Source organism: Polypterus senegalus, chromosome 18 (genome assembly GCF_016835505.1).
Source record: "Polypterus senegalus isolate Bchr_013 chromosome 18, ASM1683550v1, whole genome shotgun sequence".
NCBI classification, from domain to species: Eukaryota; Metazoa; Chordata; class Cladistia; order Polypteriformes; family Polypteridae; genus Polypterus; species Polypterus senegalus.
In genome coordinates this window covers 42,722,050-42,739,291 of record NC_053171.1, presented here as the reverse complement: position 1 = coordinate 42,739,291, position 17,242 = coordinate 42,722,050, and the positions used below count along the sequence as shown (strand labels likewise).

Below are 17,242 nucleotides of genomic sequence, written 5' to 3'. Positions count from 1 at the left end.
TAAAAAAAAAATCTTCCCCAATACTGCAAACTTCCACAACACTCTTAGTAAACATATTTCTAGACATGTTAATTGCGCTAGTCAAGTCTAGGTATAGGTATTTTGGAATTCTGAGTATACTAGAAAGATACAGTGCATTCAGAGAGTATTCAGTCTACATCATTTCTTTCACAGTTTGCTATGTTACAACCTTATGCACAACAGTAGGAAAAAAGGATTTTATCATTTTTCCAAATTAATTAAAAATAAAATAAACAAATAATCACATTGCTTTAAGTACTTGCTGTATTTACTCAACACTTAGTTGAAGAACCTTTGGCAGTGATTACAGTCTGGAATCTCCTAAGGTCTGACGCAACAAGCTTTGCACAACTGGATTTGGGATTTTTCTGCCCTTCTCTGCAGATCCTCTCAGGCAGATCCTCTGACAGGCTGGATGGAAACCATTGGTGACAACTATTTTCAGGTCTCTCCAGAGATATTCGATTGGGTTCAAGTTCAGGTACCAGCTGGGCAGCTCAAGGACATTCGCAGAGTTGGCCCTAAGCCACTCCTATGTTGACTTTGCTTTATGCTTAGGGCAACTGTCCTGTTGGAAGGTGAATCTTCAGTCCAGAGCACTCTGTACTAAGTTTTCATTAATGATATCTCTATACTTTGCTACATTCAGCTTTCCCTAAACACGCTGGATGGAGACCATTAGTGACAACTATTTTCAGGTCTCTCCCGAGATATTCGATTGGGTTCAAGTTCAGGTACCAGCTGGGCAGCTCAAGGACATTCACAGAGTTGGCCCTAAGCCACTCCTATGTTGACTTTGCTTTATGCTTAGGGCAACTGTCCTGTTAGAAGGTGAATCTTGAGTCCAGAGCACTCTGTACTAAGTTTTCATTAATGATATCTCTATACTTTGCTACATTCAGCTTTCCCTAAACACTGTCTAGTCTTCCAGTCCCTGCTACTGGGAAAAAAAACAAAAAAAAAACAACAGCGTGATGCTGCCATATCACCATGCTACACTGTAGGAATGCTATTGAACAGGTGAACAGGTGATGAGTGGTGTCTGGTTTCCTCCAGACATGACACAAATCTTGGTTTCATCAGACCAGGGAATACTGTTTATTGTCTGAGAGTACATTAGGTAGCATTTTGCAAACTCTAAGCGGCTTCTATGTGCCTTTTACTGGGGAGAGGCTTTTGTCTGGCCACTCTGTCATGAAGCCCAGAATAATGGAGTAATGAAGTGATGATTGTACTTTTGGATGTTTCTCCCTTCTCAGCACAGATTGACCACCAGGGTCTTGGTCATGTCTATCACAATGACCCTGGAAATTTCTTCTTACCAAGGAACCTGTCCTCCAGTTGCTCAGTTTGTGTGGGTAGCCAGCTCTATGAAGAGTCAAGGTTGTTCCAATTTTCTTCCATTTAAGAATTATAAGCTATTGTGCTCTTCAATGCTGCAGGATTTTTAATACCCTTTCCCAGATCAGTACCTCACCACAATCCTGTCTCTAAGCTCTGCAGGCAGTTCCTTCAAACTCATGGCTTGGTTTTTGCTGTGATACATGTAATCCACTGTGGGACCATCTATAGACAGGTGCATGCATTCACTAATCATGTGCAAACAATCAAATTAACCCTAGGGAGACTACAAACAAGGTCTAGAAACACCTCAATGAAGATGGATGAACCTGAGCCACATTTCAAGTGTCATAGCAAAGGGTCTGAATACTTATCAGTATTAACAGTTCAGTTTATTATTTTTAATAAATTTGCAAAAATTGCCCAAATCCTGTATTTGCTGTGTTATTCTAGATTATTGCGTGTTGCTTGATGTAGGGAAAAATTGAATGTAAATGATTTTAGCAGAAGGCTGCAACATAGCACAATGTGAAAAAAGTGAAGGGGTTAGAATACTTCCTGAATCCGCTGCAAGTCATTTTCCTTGTTCAGAAGCTAAGGCTTAACCCTACCAACACGTGAAGCACTGAGCAGAATTCTGAAACAAAAACTTGAACGACCAGTTTTATTTAAAAAACATTACTTTATTAAGAAATTGGCTTTCAACAGATGTTACAAATTTGTTGTTCAGCATGCAGTTACTGCAAATTTGAAGATAAAACATTTGCTTTACAAATTCTGGTTTCAGTGTAACATAACATAAATCATGCTCCTGTTGGAAGTCTGTGTGGAGTTTTATTCCTTAACACTATGTTGCTTTTTCTAATCAGTATGCTGGTTCTCCACTCTTGTCCCTACATACATTTCAATTAGGTTAACTGGCAGTTTCAAATTGGCCTTCTAGGAGTGTTGTTCCCAGTGTTTCTAGGACAGACTCCAGATCAACATGACCCTGAATTTGAGTAAGTGGATTTGAGAATGTTATGGTTTCAAAATGCGAATTAATTTTCACTTCGTAAATACAACTATTTCTCTATTACTCTCTAAAATTATATTAAGTAGGAAAATAAAAAGGTCAATAAAGTAAACAGAATTTACTTTACAGATAAAAATTATCTGTGTTCTTTAAATTTTTTACTTAACACCATATAATTAATTGGACAATCTAAACCAACTGCCTATTTCTTCTTAATACACTTTTCTAAGTAGTGCATGGGAATTACATGGTTATGACTGTAATTATCAGCAACCTTCAAAAGAATATAAACATTATGATTTTCTTTACAGTACAGAGTATACTTGGGATTAATGTCATCTTCACTCACTTTATATGAATGATAATATAAAAACTGCCAGTACATAATATTCAGAGTTCTTTTGCATTACAAGTGATGGAGGCTGCAGGCCCATATTCATAATGAGAAATAGGCATGTCTCATCCTTCCATAAATGTCATTTACTGCAATAGGATAAGCTCATGATTTTATTTTTAATCAGCAAGGCAAGGAAACATAATATATAGAAAAAAAGAAAATTAAAAACAGTGTATCTCCTCAAAGAAACATGCATGTTCTTTAGAATGGATGTTACATCTAATGACAAACACTGTAAAGGTTTAGGCTGTGTAAGCAGTAAGATGTTTCACACTGGGTCTGAAGGAAAGGTAAAAATTTGATATTTTTCTATTTTCACATTGAAAAAAATAATGAAGCAAACTGTGTCAATAGAAAAGTAATTATCCTGGGACATGGTCTGCTGGCAAGTAAATTAACTGTAGTAGTAGGTCTTAACATGTATTGGCAAAATCATCAAGGTATTAGGATATTAGTGCCATACAGCTAGTTCAGGTTTGTCCAGACATTAGTTGCAATTGTCCGTAAGAACATGAATAAGGAAATCACGTTTAATATTTTTCCCACTCTCTAGTGAAGTATTAAATACTAAGCCTGATGGAAATTCAATCACATGTAAAAATGTTTGGTTCACTATATCACAACCAAAACGATATTAACTATTAAAATACAAATTAAACTTCCTGAAGCTATAAATGTGATGAATACAGTAGTACACGGGAATTAGAAATGTCCATAACTAAGAAGTACGGAAGAGAGCATTCTGTAATGAAAATATTAAATAAACATTTTACATTGGGGTGGAGGGAGTGGGGTTGGTAATGTAATCCAGTCCTCAAAGGTTTATTTACTGTGTTATAATAATACATCATCTTATATTAAGGTTATAAATGACTTTTATAGGCTCAGAGGGTTAGCTCTATGAATCACATTACTTTGAGCCCCTAGCCTAAAAACTGGAGAGAAACTGTTCCTGGATCTATATGAAAAACACAATGATTAAAACCAGGAGATATGGGACTTTGCTTTTTTACTTTCTGAATATGGAAATTCACAGAATGAAGCTGCAAATTTAATACATAGGTTTACTCATGAATTATTGTATTAAGTCATTTTTTCTATAATTTTGTTCTCAAAATGGAATAGATATAGCTATTTATTATACAGTTCACTTACTTTATGAAGGGTAAATAATGTTACAAAACTCCATTGTCCTTGTGACACAGCACAAAAAAGAAATTAAAAATAAAAACAGATTTAGTGTTTGGAATGCTTTTAATTTTGAAGCACAGAGGCTCATTCAGTACAAACCTGCATTAAGATATACAAACATAAAAAAAGGCTGATGTGGAGGAGACAGAAAATATGTCCATTATCATTCAGCATCAATCATCAAATGCTGTACTATTCCATATACTTAAAATTTAGGTTTCGGGCAAAAATTCTTAACATGTAAACAAAGAATAATGGATCACAGAAAAACGCTTCTATCTGGGGAAACTCTCATTAAACTAAACCAAAGAACAAAAAGGCATCTGTACTGTATTAGTCAGACTGATAGTGAAAAAACTTACATGGAGGTTTATCTTTAAAGTATGTACTGTCACATAATGAACTGCTATCTGCTCTTTATGTCTCACTCCTCTTTATGTCCATGGTGCTTTCAACAATTATTACATTGTGCAAAATTCATGTAGAACCACAATTGTTTTTTTTTTTGTTTTAATTGCAATACTTGCAACAAGATAATGTAAGTACTAAAAAGAAGTAGTTTACACAGCAGTTTTTATGAAAATGCGACAATGGGCCTACAGTTTCATTTAACAACAATAATGTGGAATTAATCATAACATTTGGTGAATAAACTTCGGGGCTGTGGCAAAACTATTATAGTAGCATAAAAGATTTTATTAAATATATCAGTATGATTTCAAAACCTAATTACTGCTTTATGATTAACAACAACAACAACATTTATTTATATAGCACATTTTCATACAAACAGTAGCTCAAAGTGCTTTACATATTAAAGAATAGAAAAATGAAAGACACAATTATAAAACAAAATAAATCAACATTAATTAACATTGAATAAGAGTAAGGTTCAATGGCCAGGGGACAGAAAAGGACAAAAAATTTACCAGGACACGGTTCGCTGTTGAAAATGGGACTTTGCAGTCATATGTGAATAACAAGTTAAAAAAAAAAAAAAATCAGTCATTTCAAGTAGTAATAGCCATTAAAAACACTAGTAATGTCTTGGCTTTATTTTTTAATCGATTTAATGGTATTTTGATATGAGTAATGTATATATAATTAATGGGGCGTTCGGTCATTTTTCTGGAGAAACAGCTATTCAGGTTATTCCTATAAAAAGCTGCCTCTTGAACCTTTCATTTTTTAAGGAGCTCCTGTTTGGCATGTCATCATAAGTGTTCAAAGTTCATATTCAACAACAGAGTTTTGCAGAAACAGAAGGCATGAGAAGCTGACAATATAAGCTCTAGTGTTTACATCAGACCCAATTACTTACCAGCAGACCATGTTCTCTGATAATTGCTTTTGTATTGAGCCTGTTTGCCCTAGTAACCCTAGCACTTTTGTCAATCTACAGTTCATGAGAATTCAAGAACACGTGTACGTACCAACTAATACATTTAAATTTTTTTAGGACATAGATCAACATGCAAATGATCTGACATTGACATTTTGCATTTTATTTATTTAGCTCCCTTAAAACTCAACAAAACAAATTCTCATCATACACAACTGTGCATATTAGAGTAAGAATGATTATCCTGGAGAAACAAGACAACTTATTTAAATGAAAAAAATAATGGAAACATTTAAATTAGACTCCCTCTTTGTTTGATATATGCTATTGAAAAAGGCTCAACACACTGGCTCATGAAAAAATACAGACTTAAAGGGAATGACTGAATAGAATCCTAATGACAAAGTACTATTCTCTAATAAAAAAGAAAACAAGATATTTTAAAGTACAAACGGAATGTTCAAAGACACAATATTTTTTGAACATTTGTTGTTAAATGGATACACATTTAGCTTAACCACTGAAATGTTCAGGCAGCAATCTGAAATGATTTACAGATTGACTAAGCTTAGCAATATGCAAAAAAGAAGATAAATCTAGTCAGTCAGTCATTTTCTAACCAGCTCTGTCCTGAATAAGGTTGCGGGGTCTGGTGAAGCCTATCCCAGGCTGTCCTATATAATTATGTTCACTATATTTATATATATCATCACCATTACCTATCAGCCAGACTCATAAATCCTCACAATTGTGATGTAGCACAGGCACAGGATGAATAAAGCCAAGAGTAAACATGCAATATTGGGAGAGATAACAAGTTAGTCTTAGTGGGGCTACAGAGTGAAAAACCACCAGACAGCAGTATGACCACAAAATGGATGCCCTAGAAACACTCTTTATATTTTGCTGAACTGGGACAAAAAACACATGTATACGAATGAACAGAGTGAAGAGCAAGTTTTTGATAAGAAATGCTGGCCTGTTTTATTAATCCATTTATTCAATCTAAATGTGACAGTAACATAAATTCCTTTAACAAAGAATGAGTGATACCACTCTGCTCATCATTAATTTCCCCTTTTGAAGAAATTAAGATAAAAAAAATTACCTAGTATCTAGTGACTTTAAAATTCGTCTGTCACCGTTTCCTAAAGGACCAAAATTCAATATGTTCTGCATTCCTGAGTTTAGATAATGAATAATAATAGTGAAGACATGAAAAATATGAAATACCACATATGGAATAATGCAGTGACCAAAGTATTAAAGAAATCAATTTGTTCATTCAGTTTCTTCAAGGCAACACCTTGTCTGACGATTACATTGTACACTCTTGCATTCTCTCAACCTGCTCCATGAGATGGACACCTTTGATGCTTTCCCAGCATCCCTGAAGAAGTTCTTACATATGCTGAGCACTTACTGTCTGCTTATCTTTCAGTGTGCGGCACCACTCTTCCCAAATCTCTTTTGAGTCTGGTGACTGTGGAGGCCAGATAATCTGCAGCAACACTTCACCACTGTTGTTCTTTGTAAAAAAAGCTCATACATAATCTGAAGGTGCATTTTCAGTTGTTGTCCTGCTGAAAACCTAATGGTGGCCCAACTAGACACAAGCTGGATGGGGTGACTTGTCATCGCTTAAGGCTTGGGTAGCCATGCTTAATCTATACTAATAAAAGGCAAAGCCCTCACTCACTCACTCACTGACTGACTCACTCACTCACTGACTCATCACTAATTCTCCAACTTCCCGTGTGGGTGGAAGGCTGAAATTTGGCAGGTTCATTCCTTACAGCTTCCTTACAAAAGTTGGGCAGGTTTTATATCGAAATTCTACGCGTAATGGTCATAACTGGAAGCAGTTTTCTCCATTTACTGTAATGGAGATGAGCTTCAACGCCGTGGGGGGAGTTTCGTGTGACATCATCACGCCTCCCACGTAATCACGCAGTACATAGAAAACCAGGAAGACCTCAAAAAGCGCTGAAGAAAACATGCATTATATAATTGAGAAGGCAGCGAAACAATAAGAAGCGGGCGAAAGTGACATATACAACCATATTCATGAGTTCTGCTACTTCGGAAACAAAGCACGATGTAAACCTACACTTTAAGTTCGTAGACAGGCTGCCGCTGGCGTTTGTAATTTAGTGCCTGCCCATATAAGGCCGTCCGTCAGCGGCAATCCAATAGCAAACTGCCACGGGTAAATATTCACGGGTGAAGGACTGTGCTTATGGAGAGGAAGATGAGATGGTCAGGGTGGTGTTTGACACAAACTCAGCGAAACTGCGAGAGAAAGTTTTAAGTGCCAGGACTAAGGTAACATTAAATACAGCCATGGACATAGCACGAGATGGCACCAGCACAGCTGGGAACCTTCGATGCATGTACACCGAGTGGCTCACGTGAACTGACGCAGTGCACAGATAAAGAGCAACAGTTCCAAAGAGCTGAACAAAACCGAATTACACAATTGAAAAGGCAGCAAAAAATATGAAGCGTCTCATACTTACAAGCATATTCATAAATCCAACTACTGCGGAAACAAAGTACACGTTGGAAAAAGTCAATGTCCCGCTAAAGGAAGACAGTGTAAAAAAAACCCGTGCATGCAGTGTGTCAGGTCTCAGATAAAGAAGAAGACGAGCTGTTTATTGATGCAGTAAGAAACGAATCGATGAATGAAACCTGTCATCTTTACAACGATTGACAAACACGGAATGTAACTTGAACACAACACATCCTACAAATACGAACCTGATTGAAAGAAATAATGATAATCAAATCCTTGATGACAGCAACACTCAGTAACACTCACAAAACAAATACGTATATTGACAGTCATGTTACGTTATTTTTAAAATGTTCCCTTTTCTTTTTCATAGCTTTTTTAACACACTACTTCTCCGCTGCGATACGCGGGTATATATATGTATATATATATATCCCGCTCTACATACTCGAATAATAGATACTTTATTTGCCATCAATGATTGTTTTGGTAAAGCCATACTCAGTGTATTCATTAGATGAACGGTAAAAAAGTAAGAGCGAGGGAAGGATGACTTATTGAGGCATGCAGGCTGTAGTGCTTGCGTCAACTCTATCTGAATTGCGTGATCACATTTGAAAAAATATATCTTTTCAAGTTCTATTCAGTCCATATGTGTCAAACTCAAGGGCAGCGGCCACATCCGCCCAGTGTAATTATATCCGCCCGAGATCATTTTATATACTGTATTATTGTTATTAAAGCCCGGGTATATGAAGCGCTGGTAACACAATAAACTACAGATCCCATAATGCAGTGCACCTTGCCTCACTTTCCCTGTTGCCAAGTAATGTTAAACCAAGTCGTCACTACGGTGTTCCCAAATACGCACTTTGCTGATAAACTGAGCGCACTGCGCACCGAGTTTGCACGGAGCTTTGGTGACTTTGAAGAACAAAAAAAGTCCGTCTACATGCGGCTCGAACCTTGTGCATGTTTGGTAGCACATATCTGTGTGAGAAGCTCTTCTCAGTGATAAAGACTAACAAAACAGCACACAGGAGTCGCCTCACTGATGAGCACCTGCAATCCATCCTGAGAATCTCCACAACACAGAACCTCACACCAAACAGAAACGAACCTGTGGCCAAAAAAAGATGCCAGGCGTCCAGCTCTAAAATGACATATGAGCAAAGAAAACTGAATGATTTGATTTGTTATTGCTGAAAGGAACACATTTCATTTATATTTCTAGGTTTTGTTATGCAGCATGTTCATATTTGAATTTGTATCATTTTGACAGGATATATTTTTATGGAGAGCAAAATCTTTTGGGATATTTAAAATCTAAGTTTATTTTTTATATAAAATTACATAAGAGTAAAGAAATGTGAATGTTTGTTCTTTTAATGTTTACTTTATTTCTAACTTGTATAATTTAGACAGGATAAATTTTTATGGAGAGCAAAATATTATAAGTTGTTTAAGGTTTGAGTTGATTTATTCACGAATAATATTCCTGTCTGTTTTTACCATTCCTACCAAAGATATTTCTGTTGACTAAATAAAAATTCCGTCTATTTAAAATTTAAATAGAACTTGAACAAATACGATAGTTCATAATGTCCACGCAGACTTGCACGTAAGAGCGGGAGTTATCCGTTTTAACAAGCAGCGTATTGCACTGATACGAAATAGCTGTGTGTGTATATATGTAGATATGTATGTATATGTATATATATGTTTATATATGTGTGTGTGTATATGTATGTGTATATGTATATGTATATATATATGTTTATGTGTGTGTGTGTAAATATATATATATATATATATATATATATATATATATATACAGTCATGTGAAAACATTAGGACACCCTTTGAAAGCATGTGGTTTTTGTAACATTTTTAATAAATGGTTATTTCATCTCCGTTTCAACAATACAGAGAGATTAAAGTAATCCAACTAAACAAAGAAAACTGAAGAAAAGTCTTTTCAAGATCTTCTGTAAATGTCATTCTACAAAAATGCCTATTCTAACTGAGGAAAAGATAGGACACCCTCACATGTATTCCCTCTTAAATTGGCTCAGATCTCACACAGGTATATCACACCAGGTGCACATAATTAGTAGATCGTTACTCTGCATGTTGAATGAGGCTTGCCCTATTTAAACCTCAGACATTTAGTTTGGTGTGCTCCTGACTGTTGAAGTGAGAGTGAGCACCATGGTGAGAACAAAAGAGCTGTCAGAGGACTTCAGAAAAGATTGTAGCAGCCTATGAGTCTGGGAAGGGATTTAAAAAGATCTCAAAGATTTTGAAATCAGCCATTCCACTGTCCGGAAGATAGTCTACAAGTGGAGGGCTTTCAAAACAACTGCCAACATGCCCAGGACTGGTCGCCCCAGCAAGTTCACCCCAAGAGCAGACCGCAAGATGCTAAAAGAGGTCTCCAAAACCCTAAAGTGTCATCTCGAGAACTACAGCAGGCTCTGGCTACTGTTGATGTAGAAGTACATGCCTCTACAATCAGAAAGAGACTGTACAAGTTTAACTTGCATGGGAGGTGTGCAAGGAGGAAACCTTTGCTTTCCAAGAGAAACATCGAGGCCAGACTGACATTTGCCAGAGATAAAGTTGACAAAGACCAGGACTTCTGGAATAATGTTCTTTGGACAGATGAGTCCAAAATTGAATTATTTGGACACAACAGCAGAGGACATGTTTGGCGTAAACCAAACACAGCATTCCAAGAAAAGAACCTCATACCAACTGTGAAGCATGGAGGTGGAAGTGTCATGGTTTGGGGCTGCTTTGCTGCAGCAGGACCTGGTCAGCTCACCATCATAGAATCCACGATGAATTCTACTGTGTATCAGAAGGTGCTTGAAGAACATGTGAGACCATCAGTTAGAAAATTAAAGCTGAAGCGGAACTGGACCATGCAACATGACAATGACCCAAAACATACTAGTAAATCAACCAAAGATTGGCTGAAAAAGAAGAAATGGAGAGTCCTGGAATGGCCAAGTCAAAGTCCAGATTTGAATCCCATTGAGATGCTGTGGGGTGACTTGAAAAGGGCTGTATGCGTGCAAGAAACCCCTCAAACATCTCACAGCTGAAAAAGTTCTGCATTGAGGAGTGGGGTAAAATTTCCTCAGACCGATGTCGAAGACTGGTAGATGGCTACAAGAACCGTCTCACTGCAGTTATTTCAGCCAAAGGAGGTAACACTCGCTATTAGGGGCAAGGGTGTCCTATCTTTTCCTCAGTTAGAATAGGCATTTTTGTAGAATGACATTTACAGAAGATCTTGAAAAGACTTTTCCTCAGTTTTCTTTGTTTAGTTGGATTACTTTAATCTCTCTGTATTGTTGAAACGGAGATGAAATAACCATTTATTAAAAATGTTACAAAAAACCACATGCTTTCAAAGGGTGTCCTAATGTTTTCACATGACTGTATATATATGACAACAACACTCATCACTCACAACAGTGACAAAACAATTACATTGACAATCATGTTACGTTATTTTCAAAATGTTTCCTTTTCTTTTCATTGCTTCTTTAACACACTACTTCTCCGCTGCGAAGCGCGGGTATTTTGCTAGTTTTTAAATAAATCGTCTCCAGTGTCATCAGAAAAACATCCTCAACTATCACACATCATTTCCATACTTATGTATGGCAACCACACATGCAGACATTATCAATTTGCCTTTTCTACTTCTTACCAAGAGACAACAGCTGGAAGCAAAATCTCAGATTTGAATAAATCAAACCAAAGGGAAGATGCCCACTGTCTGATATCCACGGCCTATGTTTCTTGTTCCAAGCAAGTATATTTTTCTAATTTGTTTGGTTCAGCACTGGCTTCTTTGCACCAGTTCTACTATCAATACCAGATTTACGCAGTCACCGCTAAACAGTTGATGCTGAGATGTGTCTGCTGCTTTAACAATGTGGTGCAGCACTTACTTGGACTGCAATCTGAGGTGCACTTACCTGGTGATTTCTGAGGCTGATCATCATAGCATTTAAGTTTTTGCCTGAAGAAATGTTCTAGATTGACTGACCTTCATTTCTTAAAGTAATGTTGCTTCTCTTTGCTAAGGTGAGCTGTTCTTGGCATATAATGGACTACTACAACCAGAAAAAAATAGCCTTCTCTGAAATAGGGCTATTTGCACCTATGCTGTCTTGATACAATATGAATTATTAAATCTAATTAGCTGGAAGCCATTAACATGGCAACAAACTCCACAACTCCTTTTAAAAAAGCATACACAGTGATTATTATTAATATTGATCATAGAGACAGAGACCCGGTGCAGTGTGGAATAAAAAAAGACAGGAGGGGGAATGATCATTTGTGTGAATTAGGAATGGTGTAAAACAGCATATTACACTTAAAAACTACAGTTTATAATTCAGATATTGAAATTCTGGCTGTCGGAATTCGTCCATGTTATTTGCCCAGGTAGATAAATAACATCATCCTTATGTTTATATTCCTCCCTCCGCAAATGGGGACCTAGCAACAGAAACGATTCATTCTGTCACCAACACTTTAATGATGCCTCACTCCGACCCTGCAGTTATAATATGTGGTGACGTCAACCATGTGTCTTTGGAACAAATGATGACTAATTTCTATCAGTTTGTGACTTGTTCTATTCAAGGCAATAATAAGCTGAACCTGCTGTATTCAAATGTTAAAGATGCCTTTTAATGTAATCATGCTTGTTCCTTCAGGCAAATCTGACTACTACCTGATTCATCTTATTTCCTGCTATAAGCCTATGAGACAGTAAACTGTTACCACCAGAATAGTGAGGAAGTGGAGCCGGGAGGCTGAAATGGACACACGTGAACTGTATGTATTCTAAATGATGATATATTAATTGACACTCTACAATTCCAGGCACCTCAAACCCAGATAAACGGACTGTAGCTCTGAGAATCTTCTTTGCGACTTGAGCTGTGTCGGTGGGGGGATGGGATAGCAGGCTGATTGCGCTGATAGACACATTTGCAAAACCAAAGACATTGATGGAGAGGTGCGAAGGAATTTAAGGTGGCCCGGGATTATGAGTTTTTTCATAGACTTCAGGGATTCTATTGCTTTAATGATGGTAATAACCCACCGTACTGGGGGTTGGTGCTGTATGCTAATAATGTCTTCTCTTCGCCTCACTTTGCAGAATGGAAAATTGACAGCCACTCCAACTCCAATGTCCACAGAGGTGTGAAGAAACGCAAACTCCTCATGGACACCAAAAAACTGAATCCTTGAGCCAGCAGCACTAATTTATATGGTGACCATGTCAAACTATATTGCATCTTTAGTAAGATTTTGTAACCACTATTAATAGAGTGAAAACAAATACAGTAAATGTTTTTAGAACAAATATTTTAGAAATTTACGATGATGTGCAAGTTATCCCATCATTAATAATGATAGCTGTAAATGTGTTCAGATTAGCATATCAGATTGCAAATTATGTACAACGTTAAAATTTGTCTTCATTCTGAAAGTGTTTAAAATTTGAGCACTCGAGAAATATATAAATGTATACTAATGCTTAAGACATATATAAAAATACATTCAGTAGCACCTTATTGATAAATAAATATACAGTATAGGTTAATGTGGAATTTTCTCTTACAAGTGCACGTTTTAAATTCCTTTTAGTGTATTATCAATGAATCCACAATCACCTGCTATAATCTGTCTTCCATGAAAAAGAACAGCTAGAAGAAGTTCAAGTTTAATGGAAATACAAAGCTTCATGCTAGACAAGCAGAAAGACAAGTAGAAAGATGAGAGCTACCACCCTTGCTATTATATACAACAGTGAAATCTAAAAATGCAAATCGGTAGTAGCAATGGATGGTGTGTACAAAGGACATGGGCTTAATAAGTGCAAACTTACTGGGAATGTCTTGCTCATGCAGAAAAACTGCCAGCTATGGCAAAATGGGTTACTCACACATTTTGGAGCCAGGTACGCACATGTTGATCCATTCAGTGTAGCATACATGTAGCCCTGGACATATAAAGGCATCATAGACCCACCGTAGACCCCAGACAGATCTCTCTGAATTTTTTTTTTTTTTAATCCGTAAGGTAGCTAATAGGTACAACTAGACAGCCAGTGTCAAGAAATGGGTAACATATTTATAATAGCGGATAAGTAAATCCACGGGAATGGAATACAAGGATATCAACAACTCTAATTTGTCTCCTTCAACCAGCTCCAGAGCTAGGAGTGTGATTTTACTCCTAAACTTAAGATTCTTTTTATTTCATCCAACTATAAAACTACTAGTCTGTCTACTGCAGGCATATTTGTCAGTGTTTCTATAGCCAATACTTAGGCTTAACTAAATGAATAAAGCCACTGATGACCAGGATAAGGTATGCTAATTTCCACACAACTGCAGGAGATACACTGCTTTCTAGAAGATTTCTTATAATTTAATTTCATGAAAATATGCTTAACAAACACAGAGTTGTATACTGCAATACAAGAAGCAGGAAAATTATTCTAAGTGATATCTATATGGAATAAAACAATATCTAAAAACACTTCATGACAAGATGCTTGCTTTTTTTAGATAGATTAACACTAGAATTACCAGAGCCTACGAAAAAACTCATAATTCCGTCCCACCTTAAATCGCTTCTTAAATCCCTTCACACCTCTCCCAGCCCTTTGTCTTCTAAATGTGGTGATAAAGAGAAGCTAGGAGCAGCCGGCTATTCCATCCCCCCACCAATTTAGAACGTGCACGAACTTCTCCCAGCTCGTGCCTTGATTGAGTATCTGGGAGTGAAGTGAAGTTTTAGAATGGAAATAATAGATCGTTATTTGGAACACACACATTTCATGTCTATTCCGTTTCTACAGTAATCTGTGTAAACACATTGTTAAAACAGAAACGTTTTTTATATTCTAGTAGTAGATGACAAAATGTAGGCATAAACTATATAATGTATGAAGCCTGAAGTCCAAATAGCAAAGAAACATTTTCATTAAAGGTTCAAATATAACCAGCCGTGTCAGATGGGGTTGTATGGATTGATTCTGAACGCGACTGAGAGAATGAAAAGTGAATTAAAAAAAAAAAAAAAAACAAGGATCATAAATTGCACCGGCTGTTACAGACTGAAATCAAATGTATGCTTTTATTCTAAAATAGTAAGACTAAGAGCAGTTTACTTCTCAAAACGGAGTGGCGCAGGATCGAACTCGTGACCTTTTGATTCCAAGGCGAGAACTGATTCCATTGCACCACGGAGGCAGTTATAATAAACTGCTGTCAATGTTGCATGTTAAAGCGTATTTTTGTTTCTGCAGTTATATTTTTGAATAAAAGCGCAATTGTTGTGTTATTCTTGTGAAAATGCTTTGCTATTTGGACTTCAGGCTTCATACATTATATAGTTTATGCCTACATTTTGTCATCTACTACTAGAATATAAAAAACGTTTCTGTTTTAACAATGTGTTTACACAGATTACTGTAGAAACGGAACAGACATGAAATGCGTGTGTTTCCAAATAACGATCTATTATTTCCACTCTAAAACTCCACTTCACTCCCAGATACTCAATCAAGGCATGAGCTGAGAGAAGTTCGTGCACGTTCTAAATTGGTGGGGGGATGGAATAGCCAGCTGCTCCTAGCTTCTCTTTATCAGCACATTTAGAAGACAAAGGACGCTGGCGGAGAGGTGTGAAGGGATTTAAGAAGCAATTTAAGGTGGGACGGAATTACGAGTTTTTTCGTAGGTTCTGGTAATTCTAGTGTTAAAGTAGTCTAACATAGGAATGGCCCTAGCCCTCACCCTGTGATCCAACAGGTCCCAGACGTGCTCAATTCCTTCGACGATAAATACGAATCCGTCCATCACCCCTGGTGTGACAAAACCGTGACTCATCAGTGAAGAGCACTTTTTGCCACTCCTGTCTGGTCCAGCGAAGGTGGGTTTGTGCCCATAGGCGGTGTTGTTGCTGGTGATGTCTGGTAAGGACCTGCCTTACAACAGGCGTACAAGCCCTCAGTCCAGCCTCTCTCAGCCTATTGCGGACAGTCTGAGCACTGATGGAGGGATTCTGTGTTCCTGGTGTGACTCGGGCAGTTGTTGTGGCCATCCTGTACCTGTCACGCAGGTGTGATATTCGGATGTACCGATCCTGTGCAGGTGTTGTTAAACGTGGTCTTCCACTGCGAGAATGATCAGCTGTCCTTCCTGTCTCCCTGTAGCGCTGTCTTAGGCGTCTCACAGTGCGGACATGGCAATTTATTGCCCTAGCCACATCAGCAGTCCTCATGCCTCCCTGCAGCATGCCTAATGCACGTTCACGCAGATGAGCAGGGACCCTGGGCATCTTTCTTTGGGTGTTTTTCACAGTCGGTAGACAAGTCTCTTTAGTGTCCTGCGTTTTTAGAACTGTGACCTTAAATGCCTACTTTCTGTAAGCTGTTAAGGTCTTAACGACCATTCCACAGGTGCATGTTAATTAATTGATTATGGTTAATTGAACATGCATGGAAAACATTGTTTAAACCCTTTACAATGAAGATCTGTAAAGTTATTTGGAGTTTTAAAACATTATTGTTGAAATACACAGTCCTGAAAAAGGGACGTTTCTTTTTTTGCTGAGTATATAATTAACAATATAACATAAATGTATTAGGGAGTCCATAAATAGCAGATGCAGTACAAGAAAGGACAGAGCTAATGTTAATTTTACAATAGTAAAGATGCATGAACAAAATTTATGGACAAGATTATACAAGTTTCCAAAGTTAAAAGTACAATATGAGACATTTGCTTTGCCTTTTCCTATATAAGTCCACTCTCAACGTTTCACCACAAAAACTGTCATTTGTTACATCAAGAGAGTCAAATAAACTACTGTACTTGTGAAAACATAAAAAATGCAGATAATTAGATCAATTAATATAGTTATACTTACTACTTTCTTTTTTGTCTTCTATACATTCCTTAATGGATTCTGTAAGACCGAGACTTGCAGCAGTTGGTAAGGGACCCAGCAATGAAGTGAGGGATGGAGTTTTTGAGGCTGGCTGACACTGCCCATCAACACTTTCAGGGTTTTTCTGCTGCATTTTATCATACAAATCCTTGCTAAGATGGTTAGATGCCACTGTGAGTTCTTCATCTTCTGCTTCTGATTCACCATGAATTCCAGAGGTCAAAGAGCTGCTATCATCCAATGAGTCTGAAACAGAATTGGTTTATATTTACCAGTTCTTACATTAAATAAAAAAAAGAAATTTATTAAAGTTCACTATAGCAAATGGCAATTGAAACAAAGCATATCCTTGATAGAAACAGAACAAAAATGAGCATTTAATACCTATAACAAGTAAGCCTTTTACTTTGGTAGAAG

At 37.1% G+C, this 17,242-nt stretch overlaps 1 protein-coding gene across 1 annotated transcript in view; it reads right to left on the bottom strand.

Annotated features, from left to right (window-relative positions):
• Positions 1 to 17,242, bottom strand: part of brf1b (BRF1 RNA polymerase III transcription initiation factor subunit b) — a 319,216-nt gene that overhangs the window by 138,521 nt on the left and 163,453 nt on the right. The window contains exon 12 of the mRNA XM_039741834.1: positions 16,805 to 17,071. Coding sequence (XP_039597768.1) covers positions 16,805 to 17,071 — 267 coding nt within the window. The remainder of the gene's footprint in view (positions 1 to 16,804; positions 17,072 to 17,242) is intronic.